General features: G+C 50.7%; 1 protein-coding gene across 1 annotated transcript in view; it reads right to left on the bottom strand.

Moving 5' to 3' along the window:
• Positions 1–23,778, bottom strand: part of LOC121863682 — a 48,637-nt gene extending 24,859 nt beyond the window's left edge. Inside the window, exon 1 of the mRNA XM_042362425.1 lies at positions 23,517–23,778. Coding sequence (XP_042218359.1) covers positions 23,517–23,642 — 126 coding nt within the window. The 5' untranslated portion in view covers positions 23,643–23,778. The remainder of the gene's footprint in view (positions 1–23,516) is intronic.
• Positions 23,779–24,733: the final 955 nt, after the last annotated feature.

The raw sequence follows: 24,733 nt of genomic DNA, 5'->3' as shown, positions 1-24,733 counted from the left end.
TGTGTGTGTGTGTGTGTGTGTGTGTGTGTGTGTGTCTGTGTGTGTGTACATCACAGTTGGGGCACTGTGGGCTCGTGTGATGGAGGAGTCCAATGCGGGGGTGACACCAATCTAGTGTAGGAGTGAATCAAGTCCAGTGTGGGGGATAGGAGGGGTTACACCAGTCCAGTGTTGGGAGGAGGGAGGTTAGACCAGTCCAGTCCCACATTACCCAGGATCCATCAATTAATTTAAGGTCCCAATGAGTGAGTGGAGCCAATACAGGTGTCTCCAGAGGCATCACTGGCACACACAATGAGAGACCCGCCAGCCCTAACAAGAGGCTCACCCTGCCGCAACCACCTCCTGACCCAACAACATTAGCATATAAGCTGTTTATAAGACATGTATACATCCGTGTGTGTGTGTGTGTGTGTGTGTGTGTGTGTGTGTGTGTGTGTGTGTGTGTGTGTGTGTGTGTCCTGTCACTGGCTCTAACTCATACAAACTAAATAAAGATGACACAGAAAAGACAACGAAATGGGACGGAAAGATAGACAGATCATTATCTCTCGTGTTCGCCAACAAACACCATCATCCATCGTAAGTTGGCACCTTGCTCGAGTGCAGTTTCGTTGTTATTGGGGTGTTTAGGAGGACTGTGTAGGGAGGGGTGACCGAGGAGGAGGGGGTGACCGAGGAGGGAAGGGGTGACTGTGGGGAGGGTTGACCGAGGAGGGAGGGTGACCGAGGAGGGTGACTGTGTGGGGAGGGGGGGTGACTGTGTAGGAGGGGGTGACTGAGGAGGGAGGGGGTGACTGAGGAGGGAGTGACCGTGGAGGGAGGGAGTGACCGGAGGTGACTGAGGGAGATCGAGCTGGTGTTCTTCCGGGTCGAGTCTTTGTGTTGGGCCTCCTTAGCCATCTCTTCTTTGGGGTGTGAGGGGGACACCAGGAGAATCATTAATCACAAAACTTCACTGTTAATGGAAGCAGTGAGTGTGATGCGCACACACACACACACACACACACACACACACACACACACACACACACACACACACACACATTAAAAATCGAGGCAGGTGTCAGAAGGGGGATTAAATTCCATTAACATGGAACTCGCTGCGTGACATGGGGCGGCGGGGCGGGGCGGGACAGTGGGATGGGACGGGGCAGGACATTGAGGACAGACGCTGATGGTTCTGTCGTTTGTATATCTTGGTCACAATACCTAGGTGGACGTTGTTTACCTGTGTGGGTACGGGGCCCGCTGGGGGTGGGTACTGAGGGCTGCCCCACTACTCAGACGCCATTCATGCCCAACACACAGTATGACTCGCTACACTAAGAGGCTTCAGGATTAAACTTAGACAACTGCCAGTGACAGCGGCCCAACGTTAACGGCCTCTGGGTAACACAAGAATGTGGGCAAGATTAGCCGTACCCCGTCTTCTGGCCCCCAAAACAACGAGACCCAACCTGGTTTTCAAAAGAGACAGAGAGACAGAGATAGACGGTTGGTGGTGGTAGAGGAGTGACTTCTGACGTGTACAGGGGGCCCGTCATTAGTTCCACTCACTATTGTCTTCGTTATACCCAGGAATCCGTTTTATTGAGAAGGTCTTTGTTACGGGAGGTGCCCATGTGGCGGTGCCCCAGGCCCAGGCCCCTACCACCACCTAACGTGTCATCCTGTGTGTTGCTCTACCTGCTGTACCACACTGACCTGTAACAGCAGGTGTGTTGCTCTACCTGCTGTACCACACTGACCTGTGCAGCAGGTGTGCTGCTCTACCTGCTGTACCACACTGACCTGTAACAGCAGGTGTGTTGCTCTACCTGCTGTACCACACTGACCTGTAACAGCAGGTGTGTTACTCTACCTGCTGCCTACAGGTACCTGTGCAGCAGGTGTGTTACTCTACCTGCTGTACTACAGGTACCTGTACAGCAGGTGTGTTACTCTACCTGCTGTACTACAGGTACCTGTACAGCAGGTGTGTTACTCTACACCACTACAGGTACCTGTGCAGCAGGTGTGTTACTCTACCTGCTGTACTACAGGTACCTGTGCAGCAGGTGTGTTACTCTACATACTGGCCGACAAACAGACTGTCCGTGGTGACCATTACCACAGCCTCAACAGACTGCCCGGAGCCACATTAAGGGTCCCGGGGCCACACTAGGGTCCAGGGGTCTCACTTTGGGTCCAGGGCACATTAAGGGTCCCGGGACCACACTAGGGGTCAGGGGTCTCACTATGGGTCCCGGGGCCACATTAGGGCTCCCGGGGCCTCAGCCTCATGCGGTGTACAGAAGGTAGTCATTAATGACCGTCAATAATGATACACCGCCGCTCTGGGTCAGCACACAAAAGTTCCCTAGGGCGTACGTTTGTCGCTCTCCCTATTCCTATACCTTCCCCAAGCTGTATATATAGGTTGGGTTAGGTGTGGTTAGGTTAAGTAAGCTTAGGTTAGGTTAGGTATGGTTAGGTTAGGTTAGGTATGGTTAGGTTAATGGCTTACTCAGGTTGGGGTTGGTAGGTTAGGTTGGATTAGGTTGGGTTAAGTAGTAGGTTAGGTTAGGTTGGGTTAAGTTAGATTAGGTTCATTTTAACTCATATAAATTATGCAATGGAACAGTCATGATGGTTTTCGTTCGTTGGTAAGTGTTTGTTTGTCAAGAACAGATCAAACGCTTGAAGTGACGTCGGCTGGATGTGGTGGATGGAAGTCAATTATTTAGAACAAGAAAAACTCGAAAGAAAGTATTAATTTTTTTGTAATACCTACTTCATATTCCTGCCTTTAACGTACCACTAACCCCGTTTTATCAGAAATTTCCATGTAGATAGATAGAAATTACCATTGCAATATATATATTTATGTTTATCAAGTTCACTTAAAAGTATGAACTCTGTATATACATATAAAATAAAAGTATAAAAAAAAAAATAAATAAAAAAAAAAAAATATATATATATATATATATATATATATATATATATATATATATATATATATATATATATATATATAACAAAGTGATATACCGTGGTAACATTATGAGATGTTCTTATTACCACCAGGCTATTGTACTTTCAGATGATACTAAATGTTACATAATACTTCTGCAGATAAATGTATAGTATCAGGTGCCTCAAAAGCTCGGGTTCTCCTGGCTAGCCATGTTAATATCACTCTTTATCTGTGTTATTCTGGCTAAATATACTGTTTCAATATCAATATCAAAGAACTCCACACACACACACACACAACACACACACACGATGTCTCTCTCCTCTACTGAGGTTCTCCTGTCCCTCCCTCAGCGTGTCCACACAGAAGCTCTGAGGCTCCTGGTGGTATGGAGGCTGGTGTGGAGGAGGATAAGGAGGTGCTGGGTCTGACTGGCAAAGTGTGACTGTCGCCTTGCATGCCACTGACCGCAGGGAGACTGTGGCCCCGCCCCACCAGGTCCTGTGTGGCCCAGTACCCCCCCCACCAGGGCCTGTGGCCCAGTACCCACCACCAGGTCTGTGTGGCCCAGTACCCCCGCACAGGAGCTGTGTGGCCCAGTACCCCACCACTAGGTCCTGTGGCCCAGTACCCCCACAGGTCCTGTGTGGCCCAGTGCCCACGCCACCAGGCGGGTCCTGTGTGCCCCCCCACCAGGGCTGTGTGGCCCAGTGCCCCACCAGGTCCTTGTGGACCTCACCAGGAGCTGTGTGGCCCCACTACTAGGTCCTGTGTGGCCCAGTACCCCGCCACCAGGGCTGTGTGTGTACCACCACCAGGTCCTGTGTGGCTGACCCCACAGGTCTGTGTGGCCCAGTACCACCACGGTGTCCCACCACCGGTCCTGTGTGGCCCAGTACCCCCACCAGCCAGGGCTGTGGCTGTCAACCACCAGGTCCTGTGTGTGCCCCACCACCCAGGGCTGTGTGTGCCACCAGGTCCTGTGTGTGGCCCAGTACCAGCCACCAGGTCTGTGTGTGGCCCAGTACCCCCCGGGTCCTGTGTGGCCCAGTACCCTACCAGGGCTGTGTGTGGCTCCCCACCACCAGGTCTGTGTGGCCCAGTACCCAACCACCAGGTGCTGTGTGGTCTCCACCACCAGGTCCTGTGTGCCACCAGGGCTGTGTGGCCCAGCACACCACCAGGTCCTGTGTGGGCCCAGTCCCACCACCAGGGCTGTGTGGCCCAGTACCACACCACCAGGTCTGTGTGTGTGCCCACCAGGACTGGGCTGTGGCCCAGTACCCACCACCAGGTCTGTGTGGCCCAGTACCCTGCAGGTCTGTGTGGCCCCAGTACCACCCACAGGGGCTGTGTGTTGCCCAGCAGGGCTGTGTGTTGCCACCACCAGGGCTGTTGGCCCAGTACCCCACCAGAGGCTGTGTGGCCCCAGTGCTGGCTGTGTCCCACCCACCACCAGGGCCCCAGGTGTGCCCCAGGACTGGCCCAGTCCCCACCAGGAGCTGTGGCCCAGTGCCCCACCAGGGCTGTGTGGCCCAGTACCCCACACCAGGGCCCAGTACCCCAGTGCTCCCAGCCTGGGAGCTGTGTGGCCCAGTACCCACCAGGAGCTGTGTGGCCCAGTACCCCCCACCAGGTCCTGTGTGGCCCAGTTCAGCCTGTGTGGCCCACCGCCAGGTCCTGTGTTGCTGACCCACCACCAGGTCCTGTGTGGCCCAGTACCCCCACCAGGTCTGTGTGTTATACCCACCAGGTCTGTGTGGCCCAGTACCCCCACCAGGTCCTGTGGCCCAATCCTGCCACCAGGGCTGTGTGTTGATACCCTACCAGGTCCTGTGGCCCAGTACCACCAGGGTCCTGTGTGGCCCAGTGCCAACCGGGTCCTGTGTGGCCCAGTACCCCATCACCACCAGGGCTGTGGCCCAATGCCACCACCAGGTCCTGTGTGGCCCAGTACCCAGCCGGTCTGTCAGACCGGCCACACGGTCCTGTGTGGCCCAGTACCCCACCACCAGGACTGTGGCTGATACCACCACCAGGTCCTGTGTGGCCCCAGCACCACCAGGTCCTGTGTGTGGCCCCAATGCCCCCCACCAGGTCCTGGCCCAGTACCCCCACCACCAGGACCTGTGTGGCTCCCAGCCCACCAGCCTGTGGGCCCAGTACCCCCACCAGGAGCTGTGTGGCCCAGTACTCCCACCACCAGGTCCTGTGTGGCCCAGCACCCCCACCAGGAGCTGTGGCCCAGTACCCCTGCACCAGGTCCTGTGTGGCCCACGGGTCCTGTGTGAGTACCCCACCACAGGTCTGTGTGTCAATCCCCACCACCAGGTCTGTGTGTGGTCCCCACGGTGCTGTGTGGCCCACCACCAGGTCTGTGTGTGGGACCCCCGTGGCCAGGGCTACCCCACCAGGCCTGTGTGGCCCAGTACCCACCACCAGGTCCTGTGTGGCCCAGTACCCCACCACCAGGTCCTGTGTGGAGTACGCCTCAGGGCTGTGTGGCCCAGTACCCCACACCAGGTCCTGTGGCTGGGCCCCGGTCCTGTGTGCCCATCCACCACCAGGTCCTGTGTGGCCCAGTACCCACCACCAGGTCCTGTGTGGCCCAGTACCCCACCGTCCTGTGTGGCCCGTACCACACCAGGAGCTGTGGGCCCAGCACTGCCACCAGGAGCTGTGTGGGCCAGCACCCCACCACCAGGAGCCAGGGCCCAGTACCCCACCACCAGGTCCTGGTGGCCCAGCACCCCACCACACCAGGTCCTGTGTGGCCCAGCACTCCCACCACCAGGTCCTGTGTGGCCCAGTACCCCACCACCAGGTCCTGTGTGGCCCATGCACCACCACCAGGTCCTGTGTGGCTAGCACCTCACCACCAGGTCCTGTGTGGCCCAGCACTCACCACCAGGTCCTGTGTGGCCCAGTACCCCGCCACCAGGAGCTGTGGCCCAGTACCCCACCACCAGGTCCTGTGTGGCCCAGCACCCCACCACCAGGTCCTGGGCCCAGCACCCCACCACCAGGAGCTGTGTGGCCCAGTACCCCACCACAGGTCCTGTGTGGCCCAGTACCCCCACCACCGGAGCTGTGTGGGCCCAGTACCGCCACCAGGAGCTGTGGCCCAGTACCACCACCAGGTCCTGTGTGGCCCAGTACCCCACCACCAGGTCCTGTGTGTGGCCCAGTACCCCACCACCGGGGTCCTGTGTGGCCCAGTACCCCACCACCAGGTCCTGTGTGGCCCAGTACCCCACCACCAGGTCCTGTGTGGCCCAGTACCCGGCCACCAGGTCCTGTGTGGCCCAGTACCCGGCCACCAGGAGCTGTGTGGCCCAGTACTTGCCCCACCACCGGGTCTGTGTGCCGCCACCAGGGCTGCAATGATACCACCACCAGGAGCTGTGTGGCCCAGTACTACCACCAGCACCACCAGGAGCTGTGTGGCCCGATGCCCCGCCACCAGAGGCTGTGGCCCAGTACCACCACCAGGTCTGTGTGGCCCAGTACCCCACCACCAGGTCACCAGTGACTGATACCCACCACCGGGCTGTGTGGCCCAGTGCCCCACCACGGGTCCTGTGTGGCCCCAATACCCACCACCAGGGCTGTGTGGCCCAGTACTTGCCACCAGGGTGTGTGGCCCAGTACCACCACCAGGTCATAATGGCCCAGTGCCCACCACCAGGGCTGTGTGGCCCGATGCCAGCCACCAGGGCTGTGTGGCCCAGTACCCCACCACCAGGTCCTGTGTGGCCCAGTACCCGGCCACCAGGTCCTGTGTGGCCCAGTACCCCGCCACCAGGAGCTGTGTGGCCCAGTACCCGGCCACCAGGAGCTGTGTGGCCCAGTACCCGGCCACCAGGAGCTGTGTGGCCCAGTACCCGGCCACCAGGAGCTGTGTGGCCCAGTACCCCGCCACCAGGAGCTGTGTGGCCCAGTACCCCACCACCAGGTCCTGTGTGGCCCAGTACCCGGCCACCAGGTCCTGTGTGGCCCAGTACCCCGCCACCAGGAGCTGTGTGGCCCAGTACCCGGCCACCAGGAGCTGTGTGGCCCAGTACCCGGCCACCAGGAGCTGTGTGGCCCAGTACCCGGCCACCAGGAGCTGTGTGGCCCAGTACCCCGCCACCAGGAGCTGTGTGGCCCAGTACCCCACCACCAGGTCCTGTGTGGCCCAGTACCCGGCCACCAGGTCCTGTGTGGCCCAGTACCCGGCCACCAGGAGCTGTGTGGCCCAGTACCACACCACCAGGTCCTGTGTGGCCCAGTACCCGGCCACCAGGAGCTGTGTGGCCCAGTACCCGGCCACCAGGTCCTGTGTGGCCCAGTACCCGGCCACCAGGAGCTGTGTGGCCCAGTACCCCGCCACCAGGTCCTGCGTGGCCCAGTACCACCACCAGGTCTGTGGCCCAGTACCCCACCACCAGGTCCTGTGTGGCTGAAATACCACCACCAGGTCTGTGTGTGGTACCCCGCCACCAGGTCTGTGTGGCCCGAATGCCAACCACCAGGTCCTGTGTGGCCCAGTTCCAGCCACCAGGTCTGTGTGTGGCAATACCCGCCACCAGGTCTGTGTGGCCCAACACCCCACCACGGGTCACTGTGTGGCCCAGTACCCCACCACCAGGTCCTGTGGCCCGGTACCCCACCACCAGGTCTGTGGCCCCGCCACCAGGGCCCTGTGTGGCCCGGTACCCGGCCACCAGGTCCTGTGTGGCCCAGTACTAACCACCAGGGCTGTGTGGCCCAATACCCACCACCAGGGCTGTGTGACAAATACCAGCGCAGGAGGAGCTGTGTGACCAATACCAACCTGCCAGGAGCTGTGTGGCCCAGTACCCCGGCCACCAGGAGCTGTGTGGCCAGTACTACCACCGGTCTGTGGCCCAGTACCACCACCAGGTCATGTGTGGCCCAGTACCCCACCACCAGGTCTGTGGCCCAGTACCCCCACCACCAGGTCCTGTGGCCAGTGCCCCCGCCACCAGGAGCTGTGTGGCCCGCCACCAGGAGCTGTGGCCCAGTACTCCGCCACCAGGTCCTGTGTGGCAATACCCACCACCAGGAGCTGTGTGGCCCGGTACCCCCACCACCAGGAGCTGTGGCCCAGGTACTCCTGGGTCTGTGTGGCCCAGTACTTACCACCAGGTCCTGTGTATTTGTACCACCAGGTCCTGTGTGGCCCAGTACCCCACCACCAGGTCCTGTGTGGCCCAGTACCTCACCACCAGGAGCTGTGTGGCCCAGTACCCCACCACTAGGTCCTGTGTGGCCCAGTACCCCACCACCAGGTCCTGTGTGGCCCAGTACCCGGCCACCAGGAGCTGTGTGACCCAGTACCCCACCACCAGGTCCTGTGTGGCCCAGTACCCGGCCACCAGGAGCTGTGTGGCCCAGTACCCCGCCACCAGGAGCTGTGTGGCCCAGTACCCGGCCACCAGGTCCTGTGTGGCCCAGTACCCCACCACCAGGAGCTGTGTGGCCCAGTACCCCACCACCAGGTCCTGTGTGGCCCAGTACCCGGCCACCAGGTCCTGTGTGGCCCAGTACCCGGCCACCAGGAGCTGTGTGGCCCAGTACCACACCACCAGGTCCTGTGTGGCCCAGTACCCGGCCACCAGGAGCTGTGTGGCCCAGTACCCGGCCACCAGGTCCTGTGTGGCCCAGTACCCGGCCACCAGGAGCTGTGTGGCCCAGTACCCCGCCACCAGGAGCAAGTTTTCCTCGCCGTATATTCCAGTAGACAGTTGGAGTCAACACGCTCAGTACTCAGCCTTTGGTCCACAAGGACAGCGTGGCTGACACTCAACCCGACCGTCTTTACTTCCTCAAGTGTATAGTTAGTTAACTCTTCACAGTGGTGTAGACTGAATAAGAACCAATGTTCCTTAAGACAGAAGGCGAGTGTTATTTCCACTCAACCACCGCACGGGGAGAGGAAGAGACTGTTCAGCTGCCTCCACACAGACAGAGGTACAGTACCGTCTATATTAAGTGATCTGTAGATAGCTGCCTCCACCAGGTACACAGACAGGTACAGTACCGTCAATATTAAGTGATCTGTAGATAGCTGCCTCCACCAGGTACACAGACAGGTACAGTACCGTCAATATTAAGTGACCTGTAGATAGCTGCCTCCACCAGGTACACAGACAGGTACAGTACCGTCAATATTAAGTGACCTGTAGATAGCGGCTCCATGGTACACGAACAGGTACAGTACCGTCAATATTAAGTGACCTGTAGATAGCTGCCTACCAGGTACACAGACAGAGGTACAGTACCGTCTATATTAAGTGACCTGTAGATAGCTGCCTCCACCAGGTACACAGACAGGTACAGTACCGTCAATATTAAGTGACCTGTAGATAGCTGCCTCCACCAGGTACACAGACAGGTACAGTACCGTCTATATTAAGTGACCTGGTAGCTACCTTCACCAGGTACACAGACAGGTACAGTACTGTCTATATTATGACCTGTAGATAGCTGCCTCCACCGGGTACACAGACAGGTACAGTACCGTCAATATTAAGTGACCTGTAGATAGCTGCCTTCACCAGGTACAGACGGAATAGTACCGTCTATATTATGACCTGTAGATAGCTGCCTCCACCAGGTACACAGACAGGTACAGTACCGTCAATATTAAGTGACCTGTAGATAGCTGCCTCCACCAGGTACACAGACAGGTACAGTACTGTCAATATTAAGTGACCTGTAGATAGCTGCCTCCACCAGGTACACAGACAGAGGTACAGTACTGTCTATATTAAGTGACCTGTAGATAGCTGCCTCCACCAGGTACACAGACAGGTACAGTACCGTCAATATTAAGTGACCTGTAGATAGCTGCCTCCACCAGGTACACAGACAGGTACAGTACCGTCTATATTAAGTGACCTGTAGATAGCTGCCTCCACCAGGTACACAGACAGGGTACAGTACCGTCTATATTAAGTGACCTGTAGATAGCTGCCTCCACCAGGTACACAGACAGGTACAGTACTGTCAATATTAAGTGACCTGTAGATAGCTGCTCCATGGTACACAGACAGGTACAGTACCGTCTATATTAAGTGACCTGTAGATAGCTGCCTCCACGGTACACAGACAGGTACAGTACCGTCAATATTAAGTGACCTGTAGATAGCTGCCTCCACCAGGTACACAGACAGGTACAGTACCGTCTATATTAAGTGACCTGTAGATAGCTGCCTTCACCAGGTACACAGACAGAGGTACAGTACCGTCTATATTAAGTGACCTGTAGATAGCTGCCTCCACCAGGTACACAGACGGGTACAGTACCGTCAATATTAAGTGACCTGTAGATGCTGCCTCCACCAGGTACACAGACGAGGTACAGTACCGTCTATATTAAGTGACCTGTAGATGGCTGCTTTCACCAGGTACACAGACAGAGGTACAGTACCGTCAATATAAGTGACCTGTGAGATGGCTGCCTCCACCAGGTACACAGACAGGTACAGTACCGTCTATATTAAGTGACCTGTAGATAGCTGCCTTCACCAGGTACACAGACAGAGTGTAAGTACCGTCTATATTAATGACCTGTAGATAGCTGCCTCCACCAGGTACACAGACAGAGGTACAGTACCGTCAATATTAAGTGACCTGTAGATAGCTGCCTTCAGGGTACAGAACAGAGGTACAGTACCGTCTATATTAAGTGACCTGTAGATAGCTGCCTTCACCAGGTACACAGACAGAGGTACAGTACCGTCTATATTAAGTGACCTGTAGATAGCTGCCTCCACCAGGTACACAGACAAGTACAGTACCGTCAATATTAAGTGACCTGTAGATAGCTGCCTTCACCAGGTACACAGACAGGTACAGTACCGTCTATATTAAGTGACCTGTAGATAGCTGCCTCCACCAGGTACACAGACAGGTACAGTACCGTCTATATTAAGTGATCTGTAGATAGCTGCCTTCACCAGGTACACAGACAGGTACAGTACCGTCTATATTAAGTGACCTGTAGATAGCTGCCTTCACGGTACACAGACAGGTACAGTACCGTCAATTAAGTGACCTGTAGATAGCTGCCTCACCAGGTACACAGACAGAGGTACAGTACCGTCTATGATAGTGACCTGTAGATAGCTGCCTCACCAGGTACACGACGGGTACAGTACCGTCTATATTAGTGCCTGTAGATAGCTGCCTCCACCAGGTACACAGAACAGGTACAGTACCGTCAATATTATGACCTGTAGATAGCTGCCTCCACCAGGTACAGACAGGTACAGTACCGTCTATATTAGTGACCTGTAGATAGCTGCTTTCACCAGGTACACAGACAGAGGTACAGTACCGTCAATATTAAGTGACCTGTAGATAGCTGCTCCACCAGGTACAGACAGGTACAGTACCGTCTATATTAAGTGACCTGTAGATAGCTGCCTTCACCAGGTACACAGACAGGTACAGTACCGTCTATATTAAGTGACCTGTAGATAGCTGCCTCCACCAGGTACACAGACAGAGGTACAGTACCGTCAATATTAATGACCTGTAGATAGCTGCCTTCACCAGGTACACAGACAGAGGTACAGTACCGTCTATATTAATGACCTGTAGATAGCTGCCTTCACCAGGTACACAGACAGAGGTACAGTACTGTCTATATTATGACCTGTAGATAGCTGCCTCCACCAGGTACACAGACAGGTACAGTACCGTCAATATTAGTGACCTGTAGATAGCTGCCTTCACCAGGTACACAGACAGGTACAGTACCGTCTATATTAGTGACCTGTAGATAGCTGCCTCCACCAGGTACACAGACAGGTACAGTACCGTCTATATTAAGTGATCTGTAGATAGCTGCCTTCACTAGGTACACAGACAGGTACAGTACCGTCTATATTAAGTGACCTGTAGATAGCTGCCTTCACCAGGTACACAGACAGGTACAGTACCGTCTATATTAAGTGACCTGTAGATAGCTGCCTCCACCAGGTACACAGACAGAGGTACAGTACCGTCTATAAGTGACCTGTAGATAGCTGCTTCCACCAGGTACACAGACAGGTACAGTACCGTCTATATTGACCTGTAGATAGCTGCCTTCACCAGGTACGACGAAGGTACAGTACCGTCTATATTAGTGACCTGTAGATAGCTGCCTTCACCAGGTACACAGACAGGTACAGTACCGTCTATATTAAGTGACCTGTAGATAGCTGCCTTCACCAGGTACACAGACAGAGGTACAGTACTGTCTATATTATGACCTGTAGATAGCTGCCTTCTCGGTACACAGACAGGTACAGTACCGTCTATATTAAGTGATCTGTAGATAGCTGCCTCCACCAGGTACAGACAGGTACAGTACCGTCTATATTAAGTGATCTGTAGATAGCTGCCTCCACCAGGTACACAGACAGAGTACAGTACCGTCAATATTAAGTGACCTGTAGATAGCTGCCTCCACGGTACACAGACAGGTACAGTACCGTCTATATTAAGTGATCTGTAGATAGCTGCCTCCACCAGGTACACAGACAGGTACAGTACCGTCTATATTAAGTGATCTGTAGATAGCTGCCTCCACCAGGTACACAGACAGGTAGTACCGTCAATATTAAGTGACCTGTAGATAGCTGCTCCACCAGGTACACAGACAGAGGTACAGTACCGTCTATATTAAGTGACCTGTAGATAGCTGCCTTCACCAGGTACACAGACAGGTACAGTACCTGTCTATATTAAGTGACCTGTAGATAGCTGCCTTCACCAGGTACACAGACAGGGTACAGTACCGTCTATATTAAGTGACCTGTAGATAGCTGCCTCCACCAGGTACACAGACAGGTACAGTACCGTCTATATAAGTGACCTGTAGATAGCTGCCTCCACCAGGTACACAGACAGGTACAGTACCGTCTATATTAGAGCTTGTAGATAGCTGCCCCACCAGGTACACAGACAGAGGTACAGTACTGTCTATATTAAGTGACCTGTGGATAGCTGCCTCCACCAGGTTACAGACAGGTACAGTACTGTCTATATTAAGTGACCTGTAGATAGCTGCCTTCACCAGGTACACAGACAGAGGTACAGTACCGTCTATATTAAGTGACCTGTAGATAGCTGCCTTCACCAGGTACACAGACAGGTACAGTACCGTCAATATTAAGTGATCTGTAGATAGCTGCCTCCACCAGGTACACAGACAGGTACAGTACCGTCTATATTAAGTGACCTGTAGATAGCTGCCTTCACCAGGTACACAGACAGGTACAGTACTGTCTACATTATGACCGTAGATAGCTGCCTTCACCAGGTACACAGACAGAGGTACAGTACCGTCTATATTAAGTGACCTGTAGATAGCTGCCTCCACCAGGTACACAGACAGGTACAGTACCGTCATATTAAGTGACCTGTAGATAGCTGCCTCCCAGGTACACAGACAGGTAGTACTGTCTATATTAAGTGACCTGTAGATAGCTGCCTCCACCAGGTACACAGACAGAGGTACAGTACCGTCTATATTAAGTGACCTGTAGATAGCTGCCTCCACCAGGTACACAGACAGGTACAGTACCGTCTATATAAGTGACCTGTAGCTGCCTTCTCGGTACACAGACAGAGGTACAGTACCGTCTATATTAGTGACCTGTAGATAGCTGCCTTCTGGTACACAGACAGGTACAGTACCGTCAATATTAAGTGATCTGTAGATAGCTGCCTCCACCAGGTACACGGACAGGGTACAGTACCGTCTATATTAAGTGACCTGTAGATGGCTGCCTTCACCAGGTACACAGACAGGTACAGTACCGTCTATATTAGTGACCTGTAGATAGCTGCCTTCACCAGGTACACAGACAGAGGTACAGTACCGTCTATATTAAGTGACCTGTAGATAGCTGCCTTCACCAGGTACACAGACAGAGGTACAGTACCGTCTATATTAAGTGACCTGTAGATAGCTGCCTTCACCAGGTACACAGACAGGTACAGTACCGTCTATATTAAGTGATCTGTAGATAGCTGCCTCCACCAGGTACACAGACAGGTACAGTACCGTCTATTTAAGTGACCTGTAGATAGCTGCCTTCACCAGGTACACAGACAGGTACAGTACCGTCTATATTAAGTGATCTGTAGATAGCTGCCTTCACTAGGTACACAGACAGAGGTACAGTACCGTCAATATTAAGTCACTTACGGTTGAGGGTCTTTGAATATCAAGATGCAGTGGTCGAGGCCTTACACTCCCTAGTTTCCTCCCTCCCTCTCTCACACTTCCTACCTTCCTCCTACTTACCCCACTCCTTCCCAGTGCCCCTTAAGTCACAATAGTCCTGGTCATGTTTTACGGATCTTTATCCCTCTGAAAATGTCTGCGAGTCACCGCCTAAACTCGCATTAATTACCAGAAATTCAGCGGGACCAACACTGTCCCCGGCAGCCAGCCAGCCATCACTTGTTCACTGCGACTTACCGCCGCTGCCGCACCATCAGATTGTCTTGTCCCGGACAAAGATTAAGAATTTTCCTAAGAAAGAGGTTGGGGAGGGAGGAGGGGAGAGGGGGAGGGAGGAGGGGGAGGGGAATAATAAGAGGGACGTTAACTGATGGGCCGCTGACCGGACGGTAAACACGGGAGAGATGAAAGTTGATGGTCGGGATAATCCTTGATGCTGTGCTGTGCTGTGTTGTGCTGTGTTGTGTTGTGCTGTGCTGTGCTGTGTTGTGCTGTGCTGTGCTGTGCTGTGTTGTGTTGTGTTGTGCTGTGCTGTGTGCTGTACTGTGCTGTGTTGTGCTGTACTGTACGGTGCTGCGCTTAGTTGTGCCGTGACTGCCTCCAACACTTCTACTAAACATACTGCCTCCAACATGAACACACACTGCCTCCAACACTCCTGTGAACACACACTGCCTCCAACACTCCTGCTGAACACACACTGCCTCCAACACTCCTGCTGAACCACGGTCACTCAGTACCTCAGGTTCCTCAACTGGGTTCGGTCCGCGTCGTAACTTACAAAGGATCAGTCTCTGTTTACCTCCCTCCCTCCTTCCCTCCATCCCTCCTTCCTTCCCCTCTCTGATTCACCCATTCTCTTCCCTTCTCATTCCTCCTCTTGACCTTTCTCTCCCCCTTCCACCTTTTCTTACCTCCCTCACTTTATTTAGCTCACACAGGGATAATACAACAATGTATATATGTGAGAGAGAGAGAGGGGGGGGGGGGGGGGGGAGAGGGAGAGAGGAGAGAGAGGGGGGGGATATCGAGTCAGTAACAAACTTCGTTTTCAGCTTTTCAGATCTTTTTCAACCAACGTCGCAGTCTGGCCACCACCCCAGCCAGGCCAAGTCGACCAGTTACCATCTCCAGTCAGGCTAAGTCGACCAGCTACAACCCCAGCCAGGCCAAGTCGACCAGCTACCACCCCAGCGGCCAAGTCGACCAGCTACCACCCCAGCCAGGCCAGTCGACCAGCCACCACCCCCCAGCCAGGCCAAGTCGACCAGCCACCACCCCCAGCCAGGCCGTCGACCAGCTACCACCCCAGCCAGGCCAAGTCGACCAGCCACCACCCCCAGCCACAAGTCGACCAGCCACCACCCCCCAGCCAGGCCAAGTCGACCAGCACCCCCAGCAGCGTCGACCAGCTCATCCCGCCAGGCCAAGTCGACCAGCCACCACCCCCCAGGCCAGGCTACCAGCTCCCCCAGCCAGGCGTCGACGCTCAGCCAGCGTCGACCAGCTACCATCCCCAGCCGCCAGTCGACCAGCCACCACCCAGGCGACCGCACCCCCCAGCCAGGCCACGACCAGCTACCACCCCCAGCCAGGCCAAGTCGACCAGCCACCACCCCAGCCAGGCCAAGTCGACCAGCAACCACCCCCAGGCCAAGTCGACCAGCTACCGCCAGGCCGTCGACAGCTACCATCCCCAGCCACGCCAAGTCGACCAGCCACCACCCCCAGCCAGGCCAAGTCGACCAGCTACCACCCCAGCCAGGCCAGTCGACCAGCTACCACCCCAGCCAGGCCAAGTCGACCAGCTACCACCCCCAGCCAGGCCAAGTCGACCAGCTACCACCCCCAGCCAGGCCAAGTCGACCAGCTACCACCCCCAGCCAGGCCAAGTCGACCAGCCACCACCCCAGCAGCCAGCACCCCAGCTCCGGCCACCCCCAGCCGTGACAGCTACCATCCCCAGCCAGGCAGTCGAGCAGCCACACCCCAGCCAGGCCAAGTCGACCAGCCACATCCCCAGCGGCGCGCTACCACCCCCAGCTAGGCCAGCACCCCCAGCTCGCCCGCACCATTCAGAAGCAGCGGTGCTTTCCTTAGAGTCGCGGTGCTGTGAATGGCTTGAATAGATGACATTGACAGCAGAGGAACCTTTTAGCAGTGATTAAAGGCGTCAGGATAGGGAAGAAAGTGGCCGTTTCACTGCTAAGTAGGCATGGCGAGGGAAGGGGGGGTGAAAGGGGTGCGGTCTTGGGTGTGTATGGCTAGTTAGCAGAGGCTTTTGTGACCTCTTCCTGCTCCCTGCTGACTGACAGGTGGGTCTCCTTGAGCCTTTAACCAACTCACGTATCACAGAACATTCTCACATTAACCTCACCGAAATCTTTGACAACTTTCGGGAATATGATAATTTTTTCCTGTGTGTGGTGTGTGTCTGTCATGAACAATACACCGCCTGTCATGAACAATACACACCGCCTGTCATGAACAATACACACCGCCCTGTCATGAACAATACACACCGCCTGTCATGAACAATACACACCGCCCTGTCATGAACAATACACACCGCCTGTCATGAACAATACACACCGCCTGTCATGAACAATACACACCGCCCTGTCATGAACAATACACACCGCCTGTCATGAACAATACACACCGCCTGTCATGAACAATACACACCGACCCCTGTCATGAACAATACACACCGCCTGTCGCGAACAATACACACCGCCTGTCATGAACAATACACACCGACCCTGTCATGAACAATACACACCGCCTGTCATGAACAATACACACCCTGTCATGAACAATCAGCCCTGTCTAACAATACACACCGCCTCTGTCATGAACAATACACACCGCCCCGTCATGAACAATACACACCGCCTGTCATGAACAATACACACCGCCTGTCATGAACAAACACACCACCCCTGTCATGAACAATACACACCGCCTGTCATGAACAATACACACCACCTGTCATGAACAATACACACCGCCCCTGTCATGAACAATACACACCGCCCTGTCATGAACAATACACACCGCCTGTCATGAACAATACACACCGCCCCGTCATGAGCAATACACACCGCCTGTCATGAACAATACACACACCCTGTCATGAACAATACACGCCCTGTCATGAACAATACACACCGCCTGTCGAATACACCGCTGTCGTGAACAATACACACCGCCCTGTCATGAACAATACACACCGGTCTGTCATGAACAATACACACCGCCCTGTCATGAACAATACACCGCCCGTCATGAACAATACACACCGCCCTGTCATGAACACACACCGCCTGTATGAACAATACACACCGCCTGTCATGAACAATACACACCGCCTGTCGTGAACAATACACACCGCCCCTGTCATGAACAATACACACCGCGTCATGAACAATACACCTGTCATGAACAATACACCCCCCGTCGAACAATACACACCGCCTGTCATGAACAATACACACCGCCTGTCATGAACACACACCGCCTGTCATGAACAATACACACCGCCCTGTCATGAACAATACACACCGCCCTGTCATGAACACACACACTGTCATGAAATGTCCGAACAATACACACCGCCCGTCATGAACAATACACACCCCTGTCTGAACAACACACCGCCTGTCATGAACAATACACACCGCCTGTCATGAACAATACACACCGCCTGTCATGGAACAATACACACCGCCTGTCATGAACAATACACACCGCCTGTCATGAACAATACACCGCCTGTCATGAACACACCGCCTGTCATGAACAATACACACCGCCTGTCATGAACAAACACACCGCCCCTTGTCATGAACAATACACACCGCCCTGTCATGAACAATACACACCGCCCCTGCGATGAACAATACACACCGCCCTGTCATGAACAATACACACCGCCCTCAATACACACCGCCTGTCATGAACAATACACCGCCTGTCATGAACAATACACAACGCCTGTCATGAACAATACACACCGCCTGTCATGAACAACACACCGCCTGTCATGAACAATACACACCGCCTGTCATGAACAATACACACCGCCTGTCATGAACAATACACACCGCCTGTCATGAACAATACACACCGCCTGTCATGAACAATACACACCGCCTGTCATGAACACACACCGCCTGTCATGAACAATACACACCGCCTGTCATGAACAATACACACCACCTGTCATGAACACACACCGCCTGCGAACAATACACCGCCTGTCATGAACAATACACACCACCTGTCATGAACAACACACCGCCTGTCATGAACAAACACACCGCCTCATATGAACACACACCGCCTGCCAGACAACACACCGCCCTGTCATGAACAATATAAACCAAGGCACCTAGAAATGGCATGGAAGGGGGGGGGTGGGAAGGGGGAGGGGGGAGGTAGTAGGGGGAAATGAAGGGGGAGTAGGTAGAGAGAGGAGTAAGAGTGCAGGAGAGGGAATAGGGAGAAGGGAGAGAGAGGAGAGGAGGGGGAGGAGGGAAACGTTAAAAGTTACAGACGGACAAGGAAATAAAACTAATAGAGGCTGTGAGGAAGATTGTGAGGCTGAGGAAGATTGGGAGGCTGTGAGGAAGATTGTGAGATCTGAGGAAGATTGGAGGCTGTGAGGAAGATTGTGAGAAAGATTGTGAGATTGTGGAGGAAGATTGTGAGACTGTGAGGAAGATTGTGAGGCTGTGAGGAAGATTGGGAGGCTGTGAGGAAGATTGTGAGAAAGATTGTGAGATTGTGAGGAAGATTGTGAGACTGTGGAGGAAGATTGAGGCTGTGAGGAAGATTGTGAGGCTGGGGGAAGATTGGAGGCTGGGGAAGATTGTTAGGCTGTGAGGAAGATTGGGAGGCTGTGAGGAAGATTGTGAGACTGTGAGGAAGATTAGAGACTGTGAGGAAGATTGTTAGGCTGTGAGGAAGATTGTGAGACTGTGGAGGAAGATTGTGAGACTGTGGGGAAGATTGTTAGGCTGTGAGGAAGATTGTGAGGATTGAGATTGGAAGATTGTGAGACTGTGAGGAAGATTGTGAGGCTGTGAGGAAGATTGTGGAGGCTGTGGGAAGATTGTGAGGCTGTGGGAAGATTGTTAGGCTGTGAGGAAGATTGTGAGGCTGTGAGGAAGATTGGAGACTGTGAGGAGATTGGAGACTGTGAGGAAGATTGTGAGACTGTGAGGAAGATTGTGAGGCTGTGAGGAAGATTGTGAGACTTTGAGGAAGATTGTGAGGCTGTGAGGAAGATTGTGAGAAAGATTGTATTTTTGTAGTTAGAATTCTGAAGCTGTCGAAATTACACTATAAATTATAATACCCATCAAGGTATTTTGTCATATTTACTAAAGTTTTTCTCGCTGAAATTCACAAACACACACTCTCTCTCTCTCTTCTCCTGCCCAACACCTAATCCAGTTGACTGCGTTGGTGCTGGGCTGTGTAGGGCTGGGACGTGTTAGTACTGGTAGTTGTGTTAGAGCCTACCGCATCATGTTGGTAGTGGTGTCAATATTGCTAATGGTGGTGTCATTACTATGGTAGCGGTGTCACAACTTCGGTACTGTATCTTGTTGGTGTTAACAACCTGATGGTATAGTGATAACAGAACCCTCATTTAGCATTGGTATTGTTTTCAGGTCTATTTGGTACTACAATCCTGTTATGTTGTGGGTACTGGAACAAGAACCTCGGTACGGTGTGGGTATTGCTGGAATCACAAACCCCGGGTATCATTCTGGTACGTCACACACACACACACACACACACACACACACACACACACACACACACACACACACACACACAAAAATAAATATATATAATTTGTTACAAAATCATAAATTACAGGTACTCTATTTTACGAATTTAAACCATTTATAATATAATTTGTATTATTATTATTATTATTATTATTATTATTATTATTATTATTATTATACAAATGCCACAGGTAATTTGCATATGGTAGTTGCTCACTTGTCATTGACTAGCTATTAAAAAGAAAAGATTCAGGCCGGGTTAATATAATGAACAAATACTGTGTTGACAAATGGTATGAATCACACTGAAAGGTCCCGAAGGAGATGAGGTGGGGGGGGTGTTGTTTATGGCGGGAGAGAGAGAGAGAGAGAGAGAGAGAGAGAGAGAGAGAGAGAGAGAGAGAGAGAGAGAGAGAATGCTTGTTTGCTTTAAGTTAGATCATAATACAGGTGGATATTTTGTGAAAATGATACAGTTTATGAGTTTTTCAGTAAGTGAAGGCCGCTAATTGTTAACTATAGTTAGTTAAGGCCGCTAATTGTTAACTATAGTTAGTTAAGGCGCTAATTGTTAACTATAGTTAGTTAAGGCCGCTAACTGTTAAATATAGTTAAGACCGCTAACTGTTAACTATAGTTAGGGCCGCTAACTGTTAAATGTATAATTAAGGCCATAACTGTTAACTAGTTAGTTAAGGCCGCTAACTGTTAAATATAGGTTCAGCCGCTAACTGTTAAATATAGTTAAGACCGCTAACTGTTAACTATAGTAAGGCCGCTAACTGTTAAATGTATAATTAAGGCCGCTAACTGTTAACTATAGTTAGTTAGGGCCGCTAACTGTTAAATATAGTTAGTTCAGGCCGCTAACTGTTAAATATAGTTAGTTCAGGCCGCTAACTGTTAACTATAGTTAAGGCCAACTGTTAACTATAGTTAGGGCCGCTAACTGTTAAATATAGTTAGTTCAGGCCGCTAACTGTTAAATATGAGTTAGTTCGGGCCGCTAACTGTTAACTATAGTTAAGGCCGCTAACTGTTAACTATAGTTAAGGCCGCTAACTGTTAACTATAGTTAAGGCCGCTAATCAAACTATAGTTAAGGCCGATGTTAACTATAGTTAAGGCCGCTAACTGTTAAATATAGTTAGTTCAGACCGCTGTTAACTATAGCTAGTTAAGGCCGCTAACTGTTAAATATAGTTAGTTCAGGCCGCTGTTAACTATAGAGGTTAAGGCAGCTAATTGTTAACTATAGTTAGTTAGGCCGCTAACTGTTAAATATAGTTAGTTCAGGCCGCTAACTGTTAAATATAGTTAGTTCAGCCGCTAACTGTTAAATATGTTAGTTCAGCTGTTAACTATAGTTAGTTAGGCGTCGCTAACTGTTAAATATAGTTAGTTCAGGCCGCTAACTGTTAACTATAGTTGTTCAGGCCGCTGTTAACTATAGTTAGTTGGCGTCGCTGTTAACTATAGAGTTAAGGCCGCTAACTGTTAAATATAGTTAGTTAAGGCCGCTAACTGTTAAATATAGTTAGTTCAGGCCGCTGTAAACTATAGGTTGTTTAACTGTTAACTATGGTTAGTTCAGGCTGCTGTAAACTATAGTTAGTTAAGGCCGCTAACTGTTAACTAGTTAAGCCGCTAACTGTTAACTATAGTTAAGCCGCTAACTGTTAACTATAGTTAGTTAAGGCTGCCAACTGTTAACTAGTTAAGGCCGCTAACTGTTAACTATAGTGTTAAGGCCAACTGTTAACTATAAAGGCGCGCTAACTGTTAAATATGTTAGTTCAGCCGCTCCTTAACTATAGTTAGTTAACGCCGTCTGTTAAATATAGTTGGCCGCTAACTGTTAACTATAGTTAAGGCCGCCGCTAACTGATAACTATAGTTAAGGCCGCTAACTGTTAAATATAGTTAGTTCAGGCCGCTGTTAACTATAGCGTTGCCGCTAACTGTTAAATATAGTTAGTCAGGCCGCTGTTAACTATAGTTAGTTAAGGCAGCTAATTGTTAACTATAGTTAGTTACGCTTACTGTTAAATAGTTAGTTCAGGCCGCTAACTGTTAAATATAGTTAGTTCAGGCCGCTAACTGTTAAATATAGGTTCAGGCCGCAATTATAGTTAGTTAGGCCGCTAACTGTTAAATATAGTTAGTTCAGGCCGCTAACTGTTAACTATAGTTAGTTCAGGCCGCTGTTAACTATAGTTAGTTAAGGCCGCTGTTAACTATAGTTAGTTAAGGCCGCTAACTGTTAAATAAGTTAGTTAGGCCGCTAACTGTTAAATATAGTGTTGCGTCGCTGTAAACTATAGTTAGTTAAGCCGCCAACTGTTAACTATGGTTGTCAGGCCGCTGTAAACTTTAGTTAGTTGCTGCCGCTAACTGTTAACTATAGTTAAGGCCGCAAACTGTTAACTATAGTTGGCCGCTAACTGTTAACTATAGTTAGTTAAGGCCGCTAACTGTTAACTATAGTTGGGCGCCGCTAACTGTTAACTATAGTTAAGGCCGCTAACTGTTAACTATAGTTACACGCTAACTGTTAAATATAGTTAGTTCAGGCCGTCTGTTAACTATAGTTAGTTAAGGCCGCTAATTGTTAACTATAGTTAAGGCCACTAACTGTTAACTATAGTTAGTTAAGCTCACTGTTAACTATAGGTAGTTAAGGCCGCTGTTAGCTATAGTTAGTTAAGGCCGCTAACTGCTAATTATTGTTAGTTAAGGTAGCTGTTAACTATGGTTAGTTAAGGCCGCTAACTGCTAATTATTGTTAGTTACAGCTAACAGTTAACTGTAGTTAGTTAAGGTCGCTAACTGCTAACTATAGTTAGTTAGGACCACTAACTGTTAACTGTAGTTAGTTAAGGCGGCTAACTGCTAACTATAGTTAGTTAAGTCCTAACTGCTAACTATAGTTAGTTAAGGCCGCTAACTGCTAACTATAGCTAGTTAAGGTCCCTAACTGCTAACTATAGTTAGTTAAGGCCGTTAACTGTTAACGAGGATAAGTTAAGTCATAATTATAGCCATAATAAAGAAGGCTGAGTCAACCGATGACGAGTGTTATCATTAACACAATGAACAACAATGTACACAAATAACTGTTTGGATTTATTCTAATTAAGACGATTTTTTTTTATAAAAAGGAATAGTTTCACTATAATATAATATAATATATAAACATAACACCACTTCCGACAGAGGTGAATATAATATAATATAATATAATATAATATAATGTAATATAATGTAATATAATATAACATAACACCACTTCCGACAGAGGTGAATATAATATAATATAATATAATATAATGTAATATAATGTAATGTAATATAATATAACAGCACTTCCGACAGAGGTGAAGATATGACTCCCTGAACAATATTCGCGTAGCCGGAGCAAAAATTTACCCAGATATATTGATGTGTTGAGATAAGATAGTTGTGTTGGTGGTAATAATATACTGTATACACTACTGACCTGGTCCAGACAGTGGGCCCGACATTGTGCCATTTTAAAAGCATCTTGTAAGTCCAGGGCAGGAGAGGCTGTGGTTGTTACCAGGCCGACCAGCACCACCAACCACGCCGTCGCTGTCATATCCATTCTACAAAATGTCTTTAAAAATATAGTCTTCGTTTTTCGCACACTTGGTCGATTTTTTCACTGATGCACCAAGACGGCGTGGAGGCCAAAGAGGTCACACGAGGGAAGAGGGTGCGAGGAACTGCTCACTACAATAGTTAAGCGAGGACTGTCTTGTGGGCGGCCTCTCAGACCATTTTGCTGATCAGATGCTAGCAGTTACTGATTTTAAATTTTACATATATTTTAACTTCTCAAATTGTAGTTATTTTTTACACATCTGGCAACTATACCTTGATTAATATAGGGAAATAGCTTTTATGATTATCTTTATATCTCAAACAAAGATGCTGTTTATGAGTAAAGTCATATTCGACAGGAAAAATAAACCAATAACTGGTACCTCAGGAGCACCATGGTTCGGGCAACGTTGTGAGGAATTAAGTTGCCAACTGTTCCTTTATCTAGAGAAAAATATCGCCAGTGAGGCCACTATCAATAGTATAATGGTCATATCTCCAGGCTCTTTATAAATTATCCTATAACATTTCAACAAAAGACTCCGCAATGTTTACTTAAGTGAACGCCTTAAAAGGCCAAGGAGGGAATACAAACAGTCGCACACTGCCAGGCGCGGTCTGACAATAACATCTCCTAAAACCAAATACTTAAAATGTTATAATAAGGCAACAATAAAGTTCTGCACATCAACTAATAAAAAGAATACCATAATTTGAATCCCGATTGCCGGTGTATTAACCCCCGTAAGTTGGTCTGGCTCTATAATTATACGCAGGGTTAATTGTACCATAAGAGTTAGTGACGTCGCCTCTGGAACAACTTTACCTCCCAGATATTTGTGTTTTTCTTTGTCACTGTGCACGTGTGTGTGTGTGTGTGTGTACGCCGTTCTTCTCACAGTGTACATGTGCCTCTATGCATGTATTCATGTGTGATTGTCCATAACACGTATGTAAGTATGTATGTATGAGAGAGAATGTGTAAGTTTGCGGTTCTGCTAAACATGAGGATGTTACCTGCATATGTTTGTGTATGTAATCATGGGCTCTTATATGCTTACAGATGTGCACATGTATGTATTTCTGTATGAA

The sequence above is a fragment of the Homarus americanus genome, unplaced genomic scaffold, assembly GCF_018991925.1.
Source record: "Homarus americanus isolate GMGI-L3 unplaced genomic scaffold, GMGI_Hamer_2.0 scaffold41971, whole genome shotgun sequence".
NCBI lineage: Eukaryota > Metazoa > Arthropoda > Malacostraca > Decapoda > Nephropidae > Homarus > Homarus americanus.
This window is presented reverse-complemented; position numbering and strand designations above follow the sequence as displayed.